This window comes from Elaeis guineensis, chromosome 1, assembly GCF_000442705.2.
Source record: "Elaeis guineensis isolate ETL-2024a chromosome 1, EG11, whole genome shotgun sequence".
Taxonomy (NCBI): Eukaryota; Viridiplantae; Streptophyta; class Magnoliopsida; order Arecales; family Arecaceae; genus Elaeis; species Elaeis guineensis.
In genome coordinates, this window is record NC_025993.2 from 167,689,129 (window position 1) to 167,703,477 (window position 14,349).

Here is a 14,349-nt window from a genome sequence, read left to right on the forward strand (position 1 = left end):
GGCCCAGGCCCAGGCGGGCACGCACAGGTGCAGCTCGCATGACTCCACACGATCCATGCACGATGCGTGGACCAGCGGTCCATGGGAGGCTCTATGGATCGAGCGGATATTTTTCGCTGGTTTCTCGCGATCCATTATGGACTGAAGTTGGTTTTCCCATGGTTTCTCGCAGCTCATGCGGTGCTATCGTGGACCAAGGTGCGATCGAATGGTTCAGCATTCATCCGGAGGTGATCCAACGGCCAGAGAATGTGTTGGTCCAACTTACCATCCGGAGGTGATCCAACGGCCAATCAGCTTTTCTATTTCAAGCACATTGTATTTGATTTTGTATCAATCCAACTTACCATGTGGACGGTTCACTAGTTTCATCGAACCAAGCAAATGAGAAATATTAAAACTTTTTCAAGGCATAATGTCAAAGAGACTTTGAACAAGACCAGAAATGTTATACCTCAAAGGAAAACAAAAGCAACCAAGATATGCAAGTCAGATGAAATGCCAGAATGCATGCATAATCTAATCTTACTACAGGGTAGCTCCAATCAGAAAAATGATAACCAAAACATACAATTAATCATTACCATGCAACTCCATCCACCAATGGTGTCAGCAAATGGTACTTCCTATGTCTCAGCTGATGCATTAAAGGACAATGTCCCCGGATAGCCAATAAATAAAATAAAAATTTTGGCACAAGTAGAACAAGAGAACTCGGTGTGAATTTAAAATCCAGAAACATAGCATCCATATCTTACTTTCTTCAACCAATAGTTCATTGACAAGCAAAAGCACAATAAACTCACTATGGTTCACCGCACGAAGAAGCACTGAAAAATAATTATACTGCACATGAACACCTCCTTATTCAGAGAAATGTAGCGTGGCAAACAAGAACTGAATCTATCAATGGAGGAAATAAGTTCCACACATTTTTCTGGCATTGTAATTGCTATACTCTGACCTTTTAGGCGCTACCGACGTTACCAGTTCATGCAATGGCATGGCTAGATACCTGTAAAGCTGATGTATATAAGGATACCAAGTGCTTGTAGAACTACGATGGTTTCTCCCAATATGGCACCAGCTTTCCTTAGAAACCATGGAGTAGTTTATATGTGACAATCTCGTTCAGCCCATCTTTGAGATCTGTTGTTTTTACATATACTCTGCTGCCAACAGTTTTGAGGCTGTTAACATCTACCATCATCATCTTACATGAAGTGTTCGGCATTGTTGTCACCTGCATTACTTCTTATTCAAATTTAAAAATAAGCAGAATGCTCTTAACAGTTGCAGCATTCTAATTAATGTAGAAGCCCACTTTAGAATACCTTTTGCGTTTACTCTTCAGTGCAGTGGTGGATGCGGGATTGCTGTGCCAGTTCCTCTTCCTTTGGTTGATGAACCAGTTATTGATCTGCTTTAGCTGCAGACCTGTCTCCTGCACCAGTCGCGCCTTGTCATCTTCCTGAACAAACGATAATAACCAGCTTGAGGACAAAGAGGCAAACACAGGAGAGAACACAATGCAAACAATACAAAAAGAACCCATAATAAAATGTGCACGGAAGCAAAAAAGGCACAGGAATGTATTGTATTATTGGCTTCGAAATTTGGAGAACTGAATGAATATATCATTACTCACTGTTGGGTAGGGCCACTTAGAGTGAGACTGCCACCAAGACTTTAAAAGAGAAGTGGTACCTCCAGGGAGTTTTCCAGCTCTTCGCTTACGCAGGATCTCTTCTCGAATGTCTACAATCTTATTTTTGTAACCCTACAATTTGAAGAACTTTCAGTAACCCATAGATAATGCTACTGCCATAACATTCTACTTCCATGGTGCTTCCTTACCTGCTTCAACTCATTCTTCAGCTCTTGCCTGACGCGCTCCATCAATGACCGTTCACTCTCGGTAGGAAGAAGAGGACCAAACCCCATGCTATCAGGCCCATCGAAACTTTCATCGAACAAGTTGGTGTCACTGTCTGCTTGGTCATCATCATCATCATCAGACATGGTAGCGCCTGTACCTTCACCAGGAGAGACACCTACATATTTCGCAATTTTAAAAAACTAAAAGCTCCTCAGTAAACAATCCTGTCAAAAGTATAAGACCTTCTCAAAATTAATCTATAATTATTGATGTGTTCATGAACATGTCGACCAATGGCAGCATTTTTTTTCCATAACAATATGCAATTTTGAGTAGCAGTCTTATCTTGAAGCAGGAGGACTTTAGCATTGAGCCTAATGCATTGACTAAAGAAGATGTTTAGTTACAATATGTTTCTTATGTCTCTGGGCCTTATTTAAGGAAATAAATGGTAAATTATGGTTTTGTAGCAGCTTTCTGTATCACATAACCGATGCATCATTTGAAGATCCTGTACCTTGATAAGCAGGAACATTATTACATGTATGAATTGATTGGAGCAGAAAATAGATGACTATTTTGAGAAGATAATTTTAATGGTGGATTCAACAAGACAACTATCAGACCATTATGGAAAATATGAAACAAGACTAAAAGTAAAAAATCTTGAGATCTACCATCTCTTCCAAAACTACAGCAGAGTGTAGATGTGTTAAATTAAAACCTTTCTCTCTTTTTTTTTTGTTGAGAACAGTGCTAATTTAAAACCTTAATCCAAGGTAAGGAACCTTATGTGCATTCCAAGGGCCTTAGTGTTAAATTAAAACCCTTTCTTTTCTTTTTTTTTTTGAGAACAGTGCTAATTTAAAACCTTAATCCAAGGTAAGGAACCTTATGTGCATTCCAAGGGCCTTGCATGATCAACTTAGACTATCATAGGAGTTATTGCCTAATAAAATCGACCCTTTCATAAGGTCTGAACGGCTGCAACCAACACAACAGCATATAGGCATTAAATAAGCAGTATGGAATTATGAGAACGGCATGATCTGAAATCTAAGGACAAGAACGACAACTTTTTAATAAGAATGTATTGTGGGTCATCGCCCTGAACTTAAAAATCAAATATTGAGTCCTCACAATGCATGAAACACGCACAAAAATATTTACTTTTAGCATCAAGGAAAGATGGTAGTGGAACTTAGTGCTCCGCAATTGCATAGATAGATACATTCACAAAAAAAATTCCTGATTTGCTCTCCAGCTGCAATAAATTCTTGGCTTGGCACCGGCCAAGGAAGCCAATTCCTGGTAGCAAGGTTAAATGGCAGTTGCCAATACATTGCATAAAAAGAGCAAATTAATAACAAATCAGGATGGAGAATATTGTCAGTGTCAGATTCAACTTGAGAAAAAGGAGCTCATATGTCATAGCCAGCTCTGGACAGAGAATTTTCACTAACTGGTCATAAGCCATGTGCCAAAGTGTGCCAAATAAAGCACCACCCTCTTCTTATTTTTTTCCCTTTCTCAGTGTGGTACTGTGTGGAAGATCTTTAAGCAGCTTGGTGTATCTAGGCCTCTAGCAGGCTTAAAGACTGGTATTTATTTATAATTTGAGACCAAAAATATGTTATTCTAGTCTTTAGGTTGAACTGCAATGGAACCAATCATGGATATCTCTGAAGACTAAATTAGATGTTGTTCCGCTTATGAAGAAAAGCAATCATACTTGTTCCCAATTTGGCAAGATGTGCAATGCCACAAGTTTCATGCTGACGAAAACAGCTTTCCTGGTGTGATCTTGAAAGCGTTGAAGAATACTGGATGCCTATTATCAGCTTTTCTGGTGCGATCTTGAAAGCATTGAAGAATACTGGATGCTTAATAGAAAGTCTTTTGATGAAGCAAGTGAAACTGGCAAAGAAGTCGTGTTCATATGAGAAGCTCTCAAATGTTTCCAGAATGAAGATTAAAGAAAGAGGGAAGCCATTCATATTAAAACTAGGTTTCTGGAACAATTCTCTGAACTACTGATAGACAGCGGATGTGCCACCAAATTGATCTAGTTAGACTGCAGTTAGTTCACCACAAATAAAGAGGTCTATTGCCCTGACATATGGCTGTTTTTTACTCTAAATGGTAAACGCTAAGATCTCATCAATTTGATAGCGCTGTCTGATAAACATGTCAATTTAGCTATAATTTTGAGCTGCCTATAACGTATGTGCACCGCCTTCTTCACTGCCTTAGGCCAGAACAGCTTGCTGAGAGCTGACTTCGGACAGAGGGCAAGGAGGTCTCCTTCAGCAGATTTTTATTTCCCTACAGTATGAAGTGCCTAGAAAATGTCCCACCCCCCGGCCTTTACATATTCTTGGTAAACTCGAGACTGGATGAAGGGAGTACGTAGATGTGGTTGGATTTGTCGACTTTCACCAATAGTGTAGTGTGAGCCAAAAATTCCCTGGGTATTCATAAAACTCAATTCCACATGGTATGCAGATGGCATGAGGATCTAGGTAAATCGAAACAGAATGAGGAAGTCACCTGTCAGGCTCTGTAGAGATTGCTCAAGCTCCCAGCAGGCCATCACTGCTTCCATCGCATGAACACGAACATGCTGTTGTAGTTGCTCTTTGAAGGAACAGAGCAACAAGACATAGTGTGTCTAAGCATGATAAGAAACTAGGAATCAGACACCAGGATATGATGAATCAAAAACTAAATCATGGTAGCAAATCATTATTTTGTTCAAGTGCTCTGCTCAAGTTAAGAATTGCGATGTGCAGCAGAGACGTGAGCTTATGAAATGAAAGACCTACATAGTATGATCAATAACAAGCTAAGAGCATATCGAAACAGGGATTTACGTGTCATTGTTACTATCTATGAAACTTTTTAGCTGTTTTTTGTACCAAGAATTATCTCTTTTTAGGTTAACAAAGACTATGCCTTTAAATTTTCTTTTGGTTGACATATTATTAAGCATGGATATGATATGACTTTAAATTTTCTTTTGTTTTTATACTAAGAATTATCTCTTTTAAGGCTAAACTTCTTGCCAAATCATTTTAGTTAGTAAAATATTGGAAATGTTCATTGAATTTTAAATGGAGAACCACCACAGCCAAAAATGGGGGGAAAAGGAAATGATAGAGATTCCTAAACAGTATCGGTTACCAAACTGTCCGGTAGTGAATGACCTAAATTTTTTCTGCTTCACTTACATTAACGGTCAAAATCCTGCGACTCTGTTATGGGTTCCTACAAACGGTGAATTCACTTGATCACACAGAAATCTGGCAACAGATGAAAAAAAACTCACCATTTTATGAAATCCTGGATGATAACCATGTACTGTGGTGCACCAACGAAATACAAGCAGGAAATTCCCTTACCATCAAGTTCCTCTGGAAACTCAAATATGAACATAAAAAACTTATGCATAAGACACTTAGCTATCACAAATTTCATGTGTCAAGTTTAAATATTGAGTTTTAAATTAGTTCAAATAATAATATTATTTGTTTTTGGTTAACACGCAACACTTAACACAATCAATCATACATGTACATTTTCTCAATATCTAAATCAAACTGTCCTGGTGTATCTCGCAGAAGTAAATGCATTTCAGAGATCCTTCAGAATTGTGCCTAACTTGAACAAAAAATTGGATTTCTGAAGTTCTCATCATACGAGTCCAAGTTTAACAAAAGATTTGAAGATTCTTTCCACCATATATTTATGTACATTGGTATGTACGGATGCATGCATGCATGTATATATGATCAATTGCTTCAGCTACAAACTTGACATTCAAGTGGTCTAACAATTGGCCAATGATTTATTTTTACTGACTCAAGGTTCTATTTGCACCACGTTGAAGCATTGTCAAAATAATAAATGGTTGGAATTATTCTTTAGCCCCAAGTGAGGCCACTATGAGACGATTTTCTTATACAAGAGAGAAACCATCTAAGCCAACCTCTCCGGGGAATATTTAAATTCCCAAACTTTGAATATAGGTTCTAGGAAGTTGCTTCTTCAATGTTTGTCTTAGATGGGTTATAGAAATGGATGATTCTCCCTGACAAAATTTTTGGATAACTCAAAGATGCACTTTAAATGATTAAAATTGTTGGTGATGGATAATCGTAGAAGAAAGTAGACTCTCTTCACGTTTGATTATATAAGTAAATAATTATTGCAGTCAACGGCTCATGGCTCGGCACGTGATGTATTGTCCGCTTTGACCTACGGCCCATAGTCCGGGGGCTGTATGGACCATTTTGGACCTCATCATCTTGTCCCTTAAAAGACGCCTCACGTGAGAAGAATGGTCCCTTCCTATATAAGCTAGATTTTTCCTTAGCTTCAACCAATGTAGAACTAATGATGTCTTTTCTTCTACACCACAACATAGCCCCCTCCAGTCAAAAGAAAATATGTGTACTCTACACACCGTGTCCGTGTCTGTGTACTCCCACTGAGTGATGTTTAGGCGAAATGAGTCCTACAATCCATTGAGGGTAATCTCCTTCCTCTAGCACCAATCTGTTGCTACGAAACTCAAAATCTGAGACTGGGACAGATCGAACGAAGCCGAACTGGAGGTCGGTAGCAGCCCGATCTGAAATACCTTCGAGAAAATCTGCAAAACAAGTCAAGAACCAGAGGATCCCCACCCGATTCTTGACTTGTTTTGTAGGTTTTCTCGAAGGCATTTCAAATCGGACTGCTACCGATCTCCAGCTCGGCTTCGTCCGATTTGCCCCAGCCTCAAATTTTGAGTCTCGCAGCAACAAGAACTACATATTCAATTTCTACAGCACCTCTTTTCTTTCTATTCCTCAATTTGCAAAGAGATCTCTTAATTCTCAATTCTTGCAAGCTCATTGTAATGTTCAAATTTAGTCTGTCTATCGTCATATTGATCTTGTTGAACAATCTTTACTTAAATTCAGTATATATGAGAATGACTAACGATGTATTCTGACATCATTTCAGCATCACGTACACTTTAAGTGCGTCTTACCTAGTAAAGTAGTACTCAAGTGAGACATTGCTTTTTAAATAGGCGTTATTAATAATGACCTCTATCAAAACCGTAAATAGAGGAAAGTTAACCCATAGAATAACATATTAGTCTCTATGTCAGAGTCAAATTTGGATAACAAGACTCAAGCTCTTTTTTATTTAAAGAATTTTTTTGAACTTAGATGAAAGTACCAGTGTCTAGGGACACGGAGCTTATAAGGTGTTGGGGATCTATTTCTCTAGGTAGCTGAAAGTGAAGTCTTGCCATGAACTTTAGAAAATTCCAGGAAACCTATAATAAAAATCATCAACCGCAAGAAAGTTGCTTAGATGTTGATCCATGAACTTGCTTTTAGTGCCAGATGAACTGTGCAAATCATCAACTAGTCATTGATAATAATTTGATATGCATTACAGTCACCTGAAGTTCCACAGGAAAAATGGTATGCATCCAGAATGTCCATAAATTTCATCAGTTTATATAAGACTTGAAATGCCTCCCTCGTCAAAAGTGTCTTTGATTGCATGTAGCTGTGTACCCAGAAAATCTAGCTACTACAACCCTACTACAGTGCTTCTTTTGGACTGCAGGATTATACTCAACTAGTGCCAAAAGCGAACAAAGATACTTTGGGCACAACCTTAGTACTAAGAAAAAGCTTCAGGGCCACTAATTATAAAGCGTTAGAGCTTTTTCTCCAGGACCAGCCCATGGCTTGCACCAACCCGGTGAATGCACCGATCTATTCGGAATACATGGCGCACCAGTTATGAACAACATTTTCTTGGTACCAGATTTTGACCCAGAAACATTACTCCAAAAGAAAGCTCAAAAGCTGCAACCTAATCCAAGGCCAACATGACCTTTAGATCAAGTTGCAGTTAGGGCAGTCGTGGGGATTTAGTAGAGCTGCACTCCCATGTAACTGAAATCCCAGAAATTTTGAGCTTCAAGCAACTCAAACTGATACTCCTCTTCATTACTAGTGACCAAACATGACCAATTAGAAAAGCGCTGTTTCTTTTTATTTTCCACTTCTTTTGAAGAACTTTTAAACAAGCAACATGTCACTGAAGTTGAAAACATAACAACCTTACTAGAACTTGAGTAAAAACGTCGTATGTTATAGCATGAAGAAAAATACCAACTTCTAGCCCAATCACATGAAACATGAGGCAAACCCAGCAAATATTGAAATTATTAGTAGGTTAAATCCCCACAAAATACATATGGTGAAAGTGGCTAGTGGTGCCGCCTAGCAGCTAATCGCCAGGTCTTGATGCAGTCCGTAACTTGTTGGTTGTTCTTAGCATTTAGTTTGCTGGAAAAGCTACTGACACGTTCTTGTACATTATTACTTTTAGCCCAAAAAAAAAAAAAAAGGAAAAAAACGGGAGAAAAGAAAAAAGGAAAGAGAGAGAGAGAGAGATAGAGAGAGAAGTTATGAGCTAATTCTTTTGCTGGAGTTGGATTCATTCCCATCCAGAAAAAGACAAGTTTGGGAGCCTTGGACCTAAGTTGTGATCCCAGGAAACAAAATGACTAACTCGAAGTAACTTCTTGCTTCAAGGTCCTCTATTCCTAACCTTCAGCATACTTGTCAAATTGCTCCCAAACTTATAACGGTGCTGAAACTAGTCATGCCACTCCAAACTAAGTTCCACTTGATTTCTCTTCTATACTCAAGCACCCAATCCCCACATCCAGAACGAAAAATACTACGTAAAGACTCATCAGCTTGTTTTTTTTCCCTTTAAAAATAATATGCAATTAATATATTTAACATCACATACAAAACTAATTAGCAAGAAATCAAAGGAATAAACAGAAGGAACAATTTGGAATATTAAAGTACAGCAGAAGGAAGAGAGGAGAAGAGAACATAATTCGAGAAGATTTGGAACAAACCATGAACTGGTTCAGCTCCTTGTCGTCGGGGTTGACGGCAGCGCCGAGCACGGAGTACTTGGCGACGACGTGCTGGGACTGGGCCAGCTGCGCGTCGATCCGGGGCAGCTGGTCCACCGGGGTGGCGATCCTCAGGCACGCCACGTGCGCCGCTAGCAGCTGCTCGTACAGTGGATGCGCCAGTATCTCCGCCTTGTACCTCGCGTTCTGCCACGTTCCCTCCCCCACCGCCGTCACCTCCGCCGCTCCGCCGCCCTGGCCACTCGACCCTCCTCCTCTACCACCATGCGACATCGCAGCCGCAATCATGGACTCGCCGGACACGGGGTTTTCCTCGTCGGGGCCGCGCATCTGCGGCCTTGGGAGCCACTGAGAGACGGCCGACGGGGAGGCGGACGAGTCGGAGGCGGTCTGGAGGTGGAGGAAGCTCCTGTCGGCGCCGTACGGATGGCCCTGCTGCCGGAGGACGGCGCTGCTGAGCCACGAAGGTCCTCCCCCTCCGCCGCCGGACACCTTCCCGACCGCCTCGTCGGAGCCCGCCGCCATGGTTCTGAGCACCGCCGCGCTCTCCCCCAGCTGCTGCTCCGCGTACGGCGGCAGCGCCATCTCGTGCACCAGGTGGTTGTGGAACGGCATAATAATAATATCCCCTCCTCACCTAAACCTAAACCTCATCAGTTACCCCAGCGTCCCGACCGATCCAGTAGCGAGTAGCGATCAGCGAGGGAAAGAAAGAAACCAGGAAAGAGAGAGCGAGAGGGACGTCGTAGCTTTGATAGCAAAGCACGAGGAGCCAAAGATTTAATACTAGTTGGTCTTCGATACAGGGAAAAGAAAAATATCATTGGTATAATAAGGGAGGGGACTCGTGGGATGGGGACACCGCTGACAAGGGCAAACACCCAGATCTCAAATCCAAAACCCAGCCGCCGTCAGAGTCCTTGTGATGCTATATGCGCTAGCGAGAGAGAGGTGAGCTAAGGCTAAGCCGTTTACCGGCCGGTGAGGGAAAGAGGGAGAGAGAGGACAATAATTATGGCTTTTATAATAATGCTAATAAAATTATCGGAGGGCGAGGGTGGACAGCGACGGGGAGGACACGCGGCGGCCGGAGGCGGCGAGGACCACTCGGCGAGGGACCGCATGCATGAAGCACGCCTGCAGGAATGGACCAACGAAAGAAGGACACGTCAGATACAGAATTCGCCACCGGCTCCAACGCGGCTCGCCTGTCGCGCGCCGTGTGGACCCGACTAGGGTCCACGCATAGGAGAGGGAGGGTGGTCCCGACTAGGGCGTGGTCCTGAGATGCGGGGCCCACTTGCGTACGGTGCAGGACACGTGGTGAAGGACGGAGAGGGCTACGTGGGAAGTGGGAGAGTGGTCCCCCGGCTAGGGCTCCTACGCAGCTGGGGCAGGCTGCCGGCAATTATTCGAGCCTGGGAAAGGTACTCTGGGATCGCTTTTGATAATATTATTTTAATGGCGAAGGAATAAACCAACTCTGGGAGGGATGGAAGGTGAATTATCGAAGATGACGTTCCTTGCGTACGGCCCTGCAGCTCTGCGCCCACATGAAGGATAACATCGTAAAATTCGCATGATACCGGATGTTAATGTAGCCGCGCTCCTCTTGCTATGTGGCTCCTCTTCCCGACCTGAGATGTGGAAGTGTGGCCATCAATAGACTTGTATGATCGTGTCTTCCATGGCCCATGTCTACGTTACATGGAGGACAGGGATCGGACGTGGAGTTGGAGCGTGATTGTAGACAAGAATCATGTGTATGTTTTTCATTAGTATCATAAAATAGAATGAGGTTTTTTTTTTTTTAGTGCAATCTCAAATAAATCTTTGAGATGAATGCCATAAGTGGTTTAAGAAAAAAATGGCAGAATAAGTACGATACATATTAGAAGTTGACACATGAGATGCACGTAAATATGGAGAAATTGAAGGAAAAAAAAAAAAAAAGGAAAGAGCAAGGGGCAGCTCATGGTACATGGAAAATGAAAAATAAAATATATGTATTTTTTTTTTTTTCTACATATTTCAGTACTTCAAACAATGTATAGTGGTTGTTCTTACTGACATACAAGCTCAGAAACTTTATACAATGAATCCTATATATGCTTTGTTGTATATGTTACAGGGCTCCAAATATTTCATTATTCTTTTCAACTCATACAGAACTCTCAAATGTAATGTTGCTGACTCACGTATAATTAGCACATTCTTCTACTTCATGGGCCACATCTCAATGCTGGTTTTTGGCTGATATATTCCATCATACTAAAAAGGATCTGTATCGATACTCTGTTAGGGGTTTCTTCCTTTTGTGTAGTCAAATTATTATGTACACTACTCCATGTTCAGCTTTTGTTTTTGCTGATTGAGCCGGTTTTTGCGCTTGCTGGCTCTAGTTTTTATTTCATCCTTGTATTTATCAGCTTTTACTGTATGATACTTTCACACTTTACCGAAAAAAAAAAACAGTCCACCTCAAAGGGTACCTCAGCTCTAAAGTTGGGTAATTCAGCTCTAAAGTCCAGCAATATGGAGGTGTTCAGAAGCATAAAAAAAGTCCAGTCACATAACCTTTCCTCATCAAACTAGTATGAATAGTATTTTTTTTTTTTTTTGGTTTGCGTTGTTATAGCATGAATTTTTTTTATAAATAATGGCAACATTAAATAAAAGGCATTAATTATGTTTACATAATTAGCCTAACAACATAATTACTAAATAATGGTTATATTCGAATATTTGTGATATATGTAGCTATAATTATGATGGATATTTACTATATTGAACAATTTGTGTTTAAGAATAAAACAGAAAACAAAGTCAAAGATCAGGTAGGGTGGGACCTGAAACAAGGTCATTGATACCAATTACCAATGAATTTACCAACAAATTACTGAGCTAAGGAACACTCCGGTCACTATCAAAACAATTCCCATGGTTTAACAAAAATGCCTATCCCTTTCAATGCCTGGTATTTGCCCTCATTTTGATGGTACAAAAATCTGCTCAAACAAACATTATCAAGAAAAGTCAAGGCATCCATTTTTTTATCAATATATTTTAATGTTCATATTTTTTGATAATCATGATACTTAGCTATCATTATCAATGAGTCAATATTTCCACTTGCATTAGCTTACACCGGTGGAGATAATAAAATTTGATGTTTCGTGCATTTTGTGCCAAGGAGGGGACTTTGTTGTGCATATCAATTCACAAGATAATTATGTATGCAATTGAATATCTACTTGTCATTCAGAATAATATTTAAATTAAATCCAAACTAAAATATTTTGGATTGCACATAGATAAAAAGTAAGATATACTTTTTTCTAAATACAAAGCAATTATAGGCCATATTTGATCTCTGAACCAATTTTTTCCTAAGCAAACTCTATTTTTTCAAACCCTTCTTGGATTTAAAGCTTTTTAGGAATGATTTTCATGCAAATAACTATTAACAATGCCATTGATAATAATCAATATGTGGTAGTCAATCAACATTATACATGATTGTTTGTCGATGTTGTCTATATGTACTTGCCAAGAAAAAAAAAAAAAGAAAATATCAATGTCAATTTCTTTTTTACAAAATCTTTTAGATGTAAATCAAAAATTTAGGTTGTTGAATAAGTTTAGATTTTCTTGATTTGATTCAACACAAAAAGTCTAATGTATCAATTGAATTTGTCTTAAATGTAATTGGATCATATAGTAATGGAAAATCAGCCTTGGGCTGCAGGTCTGGCAGACTTGGATATAAATTGAATTTGAATGATGCAAATTCACAGCCCAACTTGAGCTAGTATCTTCATAGGTGCCGAAAAGAAAATAAAAGGTGAATAATGCAGCCAACTTTTACAGCTCAGCTTTTAAGAGACCTGTTGAGCAACATTTGTCCATTTGTCATAATATAGAACATATTAAGAATCATTATTGTTGGGATATACCGACTGACCCCTCTGCACCGACGTCCGATTCTACCGACCGAACCGACCGACGGCTCCGACAATGACTCCCGGTAAGGGCTTTCGACGATATCCGACCGAAGGTATGTCGGCCGAACAGACTCATACTATTTTCCGACCGGCCAAGCGGTCGAGCCCAAATCACCGACCCACTGTCGGGGGTGGCAGCCGACGTCCGACTTTCGCAAGGCACCAGACCAGCCGATGGTATCCCTAGGCCATCATCCGACGTCTCGACAGTCGAATACCGACATGTGGTCGGCCATACCACCCAAACGCCGTACGACCGCTATCGGCAGTTGTCCTGTCAAGGACATGCGGCACTGCTGTCCTGGGGCATTATCCTGTCGAAGACATGGATTGATCCCAGTGACTTGACAGCCCACGACGACATGACAGCCCACGGCGATTTGACAGCCCGCAGCGATTTGACAACTCCTCAGTTGTCTGCACCATCAATGATGGGGCCATACCGTATTCTACTATAAAATGGGGTAAGGCAACAGTATTGGTAAGGCCTAAGTTCCAAATCCTAAAGTCCCAAGGGCTGGGTCTCCGAGAAGCACCTCTTAGCTCTTGAGCTCCCTTTATCTTTCCCTCTCTCCCGCTGAGCCTCTGATTTTTCACCGTTGCCTAGTCTCCTCTCTGACTTGACCGTCGGAGGGTCCCCGCTGGAGGCATCTTCGGTCTGTGCAGACTCTTGCAGGTGCGCAACACCAGCGATCGGGCGACGGAGGGATTGGCCGCAACAGATTTTGGCACACCAGGAAGGGGCGAGCGGCAGAGATAAGCCAGCGAGCTCCACAAAGCTCGAAAAGCCTCTCGAAATGACAAAAATCAGAGCTCAGCGATCGAGAGCTATCGGGTCGGTGAGGCACTCTTCCTGCCAGGAAGAGGCCCCTCCTTCACCGTCCATGGCGGAGCCCAGCTCTCCGCATCTGGTGGTAACCACGGAGGCGCAGATCGCGGCGATCGTGTGGCAGATGATCGTTTTGACGGACACGATCAAAAATCTCCAACAGTAACCGACTTAGTTGCCGCAACCGCCAATGGAACAACCGACGGCGTACCCTATGTCGTCCAGAGGTAGCCGCCGACGTCCGCGTCAATTTCGTCTCCTCCTCAAGGGCAGCCGTCTCAGCACTCCCACCGAGAAGGGGCGAGGCAGCCACGGTAAGACACCCACCGATCTCGGTGTCCTTCTCCTTCCCAGCTGGAGCGAGCGAGGAAGAAGAAGCGGCCGCGGACACCGTCCGCCTCACTCTCGAGCTCGTCGGGAGGTTCGACCCCCGGGGATTCGTAACACCGACGGTTGGACGACTACGAACATAGGTTCGAAGAAATCGATCGTCGGCTTGCCCAGCTCCAGATGGATGGTCAAAAGTCTTCAAACGACATCGACTTCCGAACCACCCAACCTCTCTCCCGATTTATCCTCGATGAACCGATCCCTAGTCGGTTCAAGATGCCTCATGTGGAGCCCTACGACGGCTCCACCGACCTTGTTGACCATCTGGAGAGCTACA

The 14,349-nt window shown here is 41.9% G+C and overlaps 1 protein-coding gene across 2 annotated transcripts; it reads right to left on the reverse strand.

Annotated features, from left to right (window-relative positions):
- Nucleotides 1–724: 724 nt before the first annotated feature.
- LOC105060243 (homeobox protein knotted-1-like 2) lies at nt 725–9,635 on the reverse strand. Of its 2 annotated transcripts, none has more exons than XM_010943856.3 (6): nt 8,829–9,635; nt 4,430–4,550; nt 1,858–2,054; nt 1,649–1,780; nt 1,335–1,471; nt 725–1,243 (listed from the first exon to the last, which is right to left on the reverse strand). In XM_010943856.3, exons 1-6 carry the CDS (start codon nt 9,462–9,464, stop codon nt 1,240–1,242), a joined length of 1,227 nt encoding a protein of 408 aa, XP_010942158.1. In that variant the 5' UTR covers nt 9,465–9,635; the 3' UTR covers nt 725–1,239. The 2 variants fall into 2 exon arrangements, with proteins under 2 accessions (XP_010942158.1, XP_010942157.1); XM_010943855.4 differs by having other exon boundaries at nt 725–1,251; nt 8,829–9,633.
- Nucleotides 9,636–14,349: the final 4,714 nt, after the last annotated feature.

Excerpts from the sequence above, each read along its gene's own strand:
- LOC105060243 (XM_010943855.4), bottom strand. The coding sequence starts at position 9,464 with ATGCCGTTCCACAACCACCTGGTGCACGAGATGGCGCTGCCGCCGTAC. Across the intron at positions 4,551-8,828 it reads AGGAGCTGAACCAGTTCATG|ACACACTATGTCTTGTTGCT; the intron begins GTTTGTTCCAAA and ends TATCATGCTTAG. Across the intron at positions 1,781-1,857 it reads TGAAGAATGAGTTGAAGCAG|GGTTACAAAAATAAGATTGT; the intron begins GTAAGGAAGCAC and ends TTCAAATTGTAG.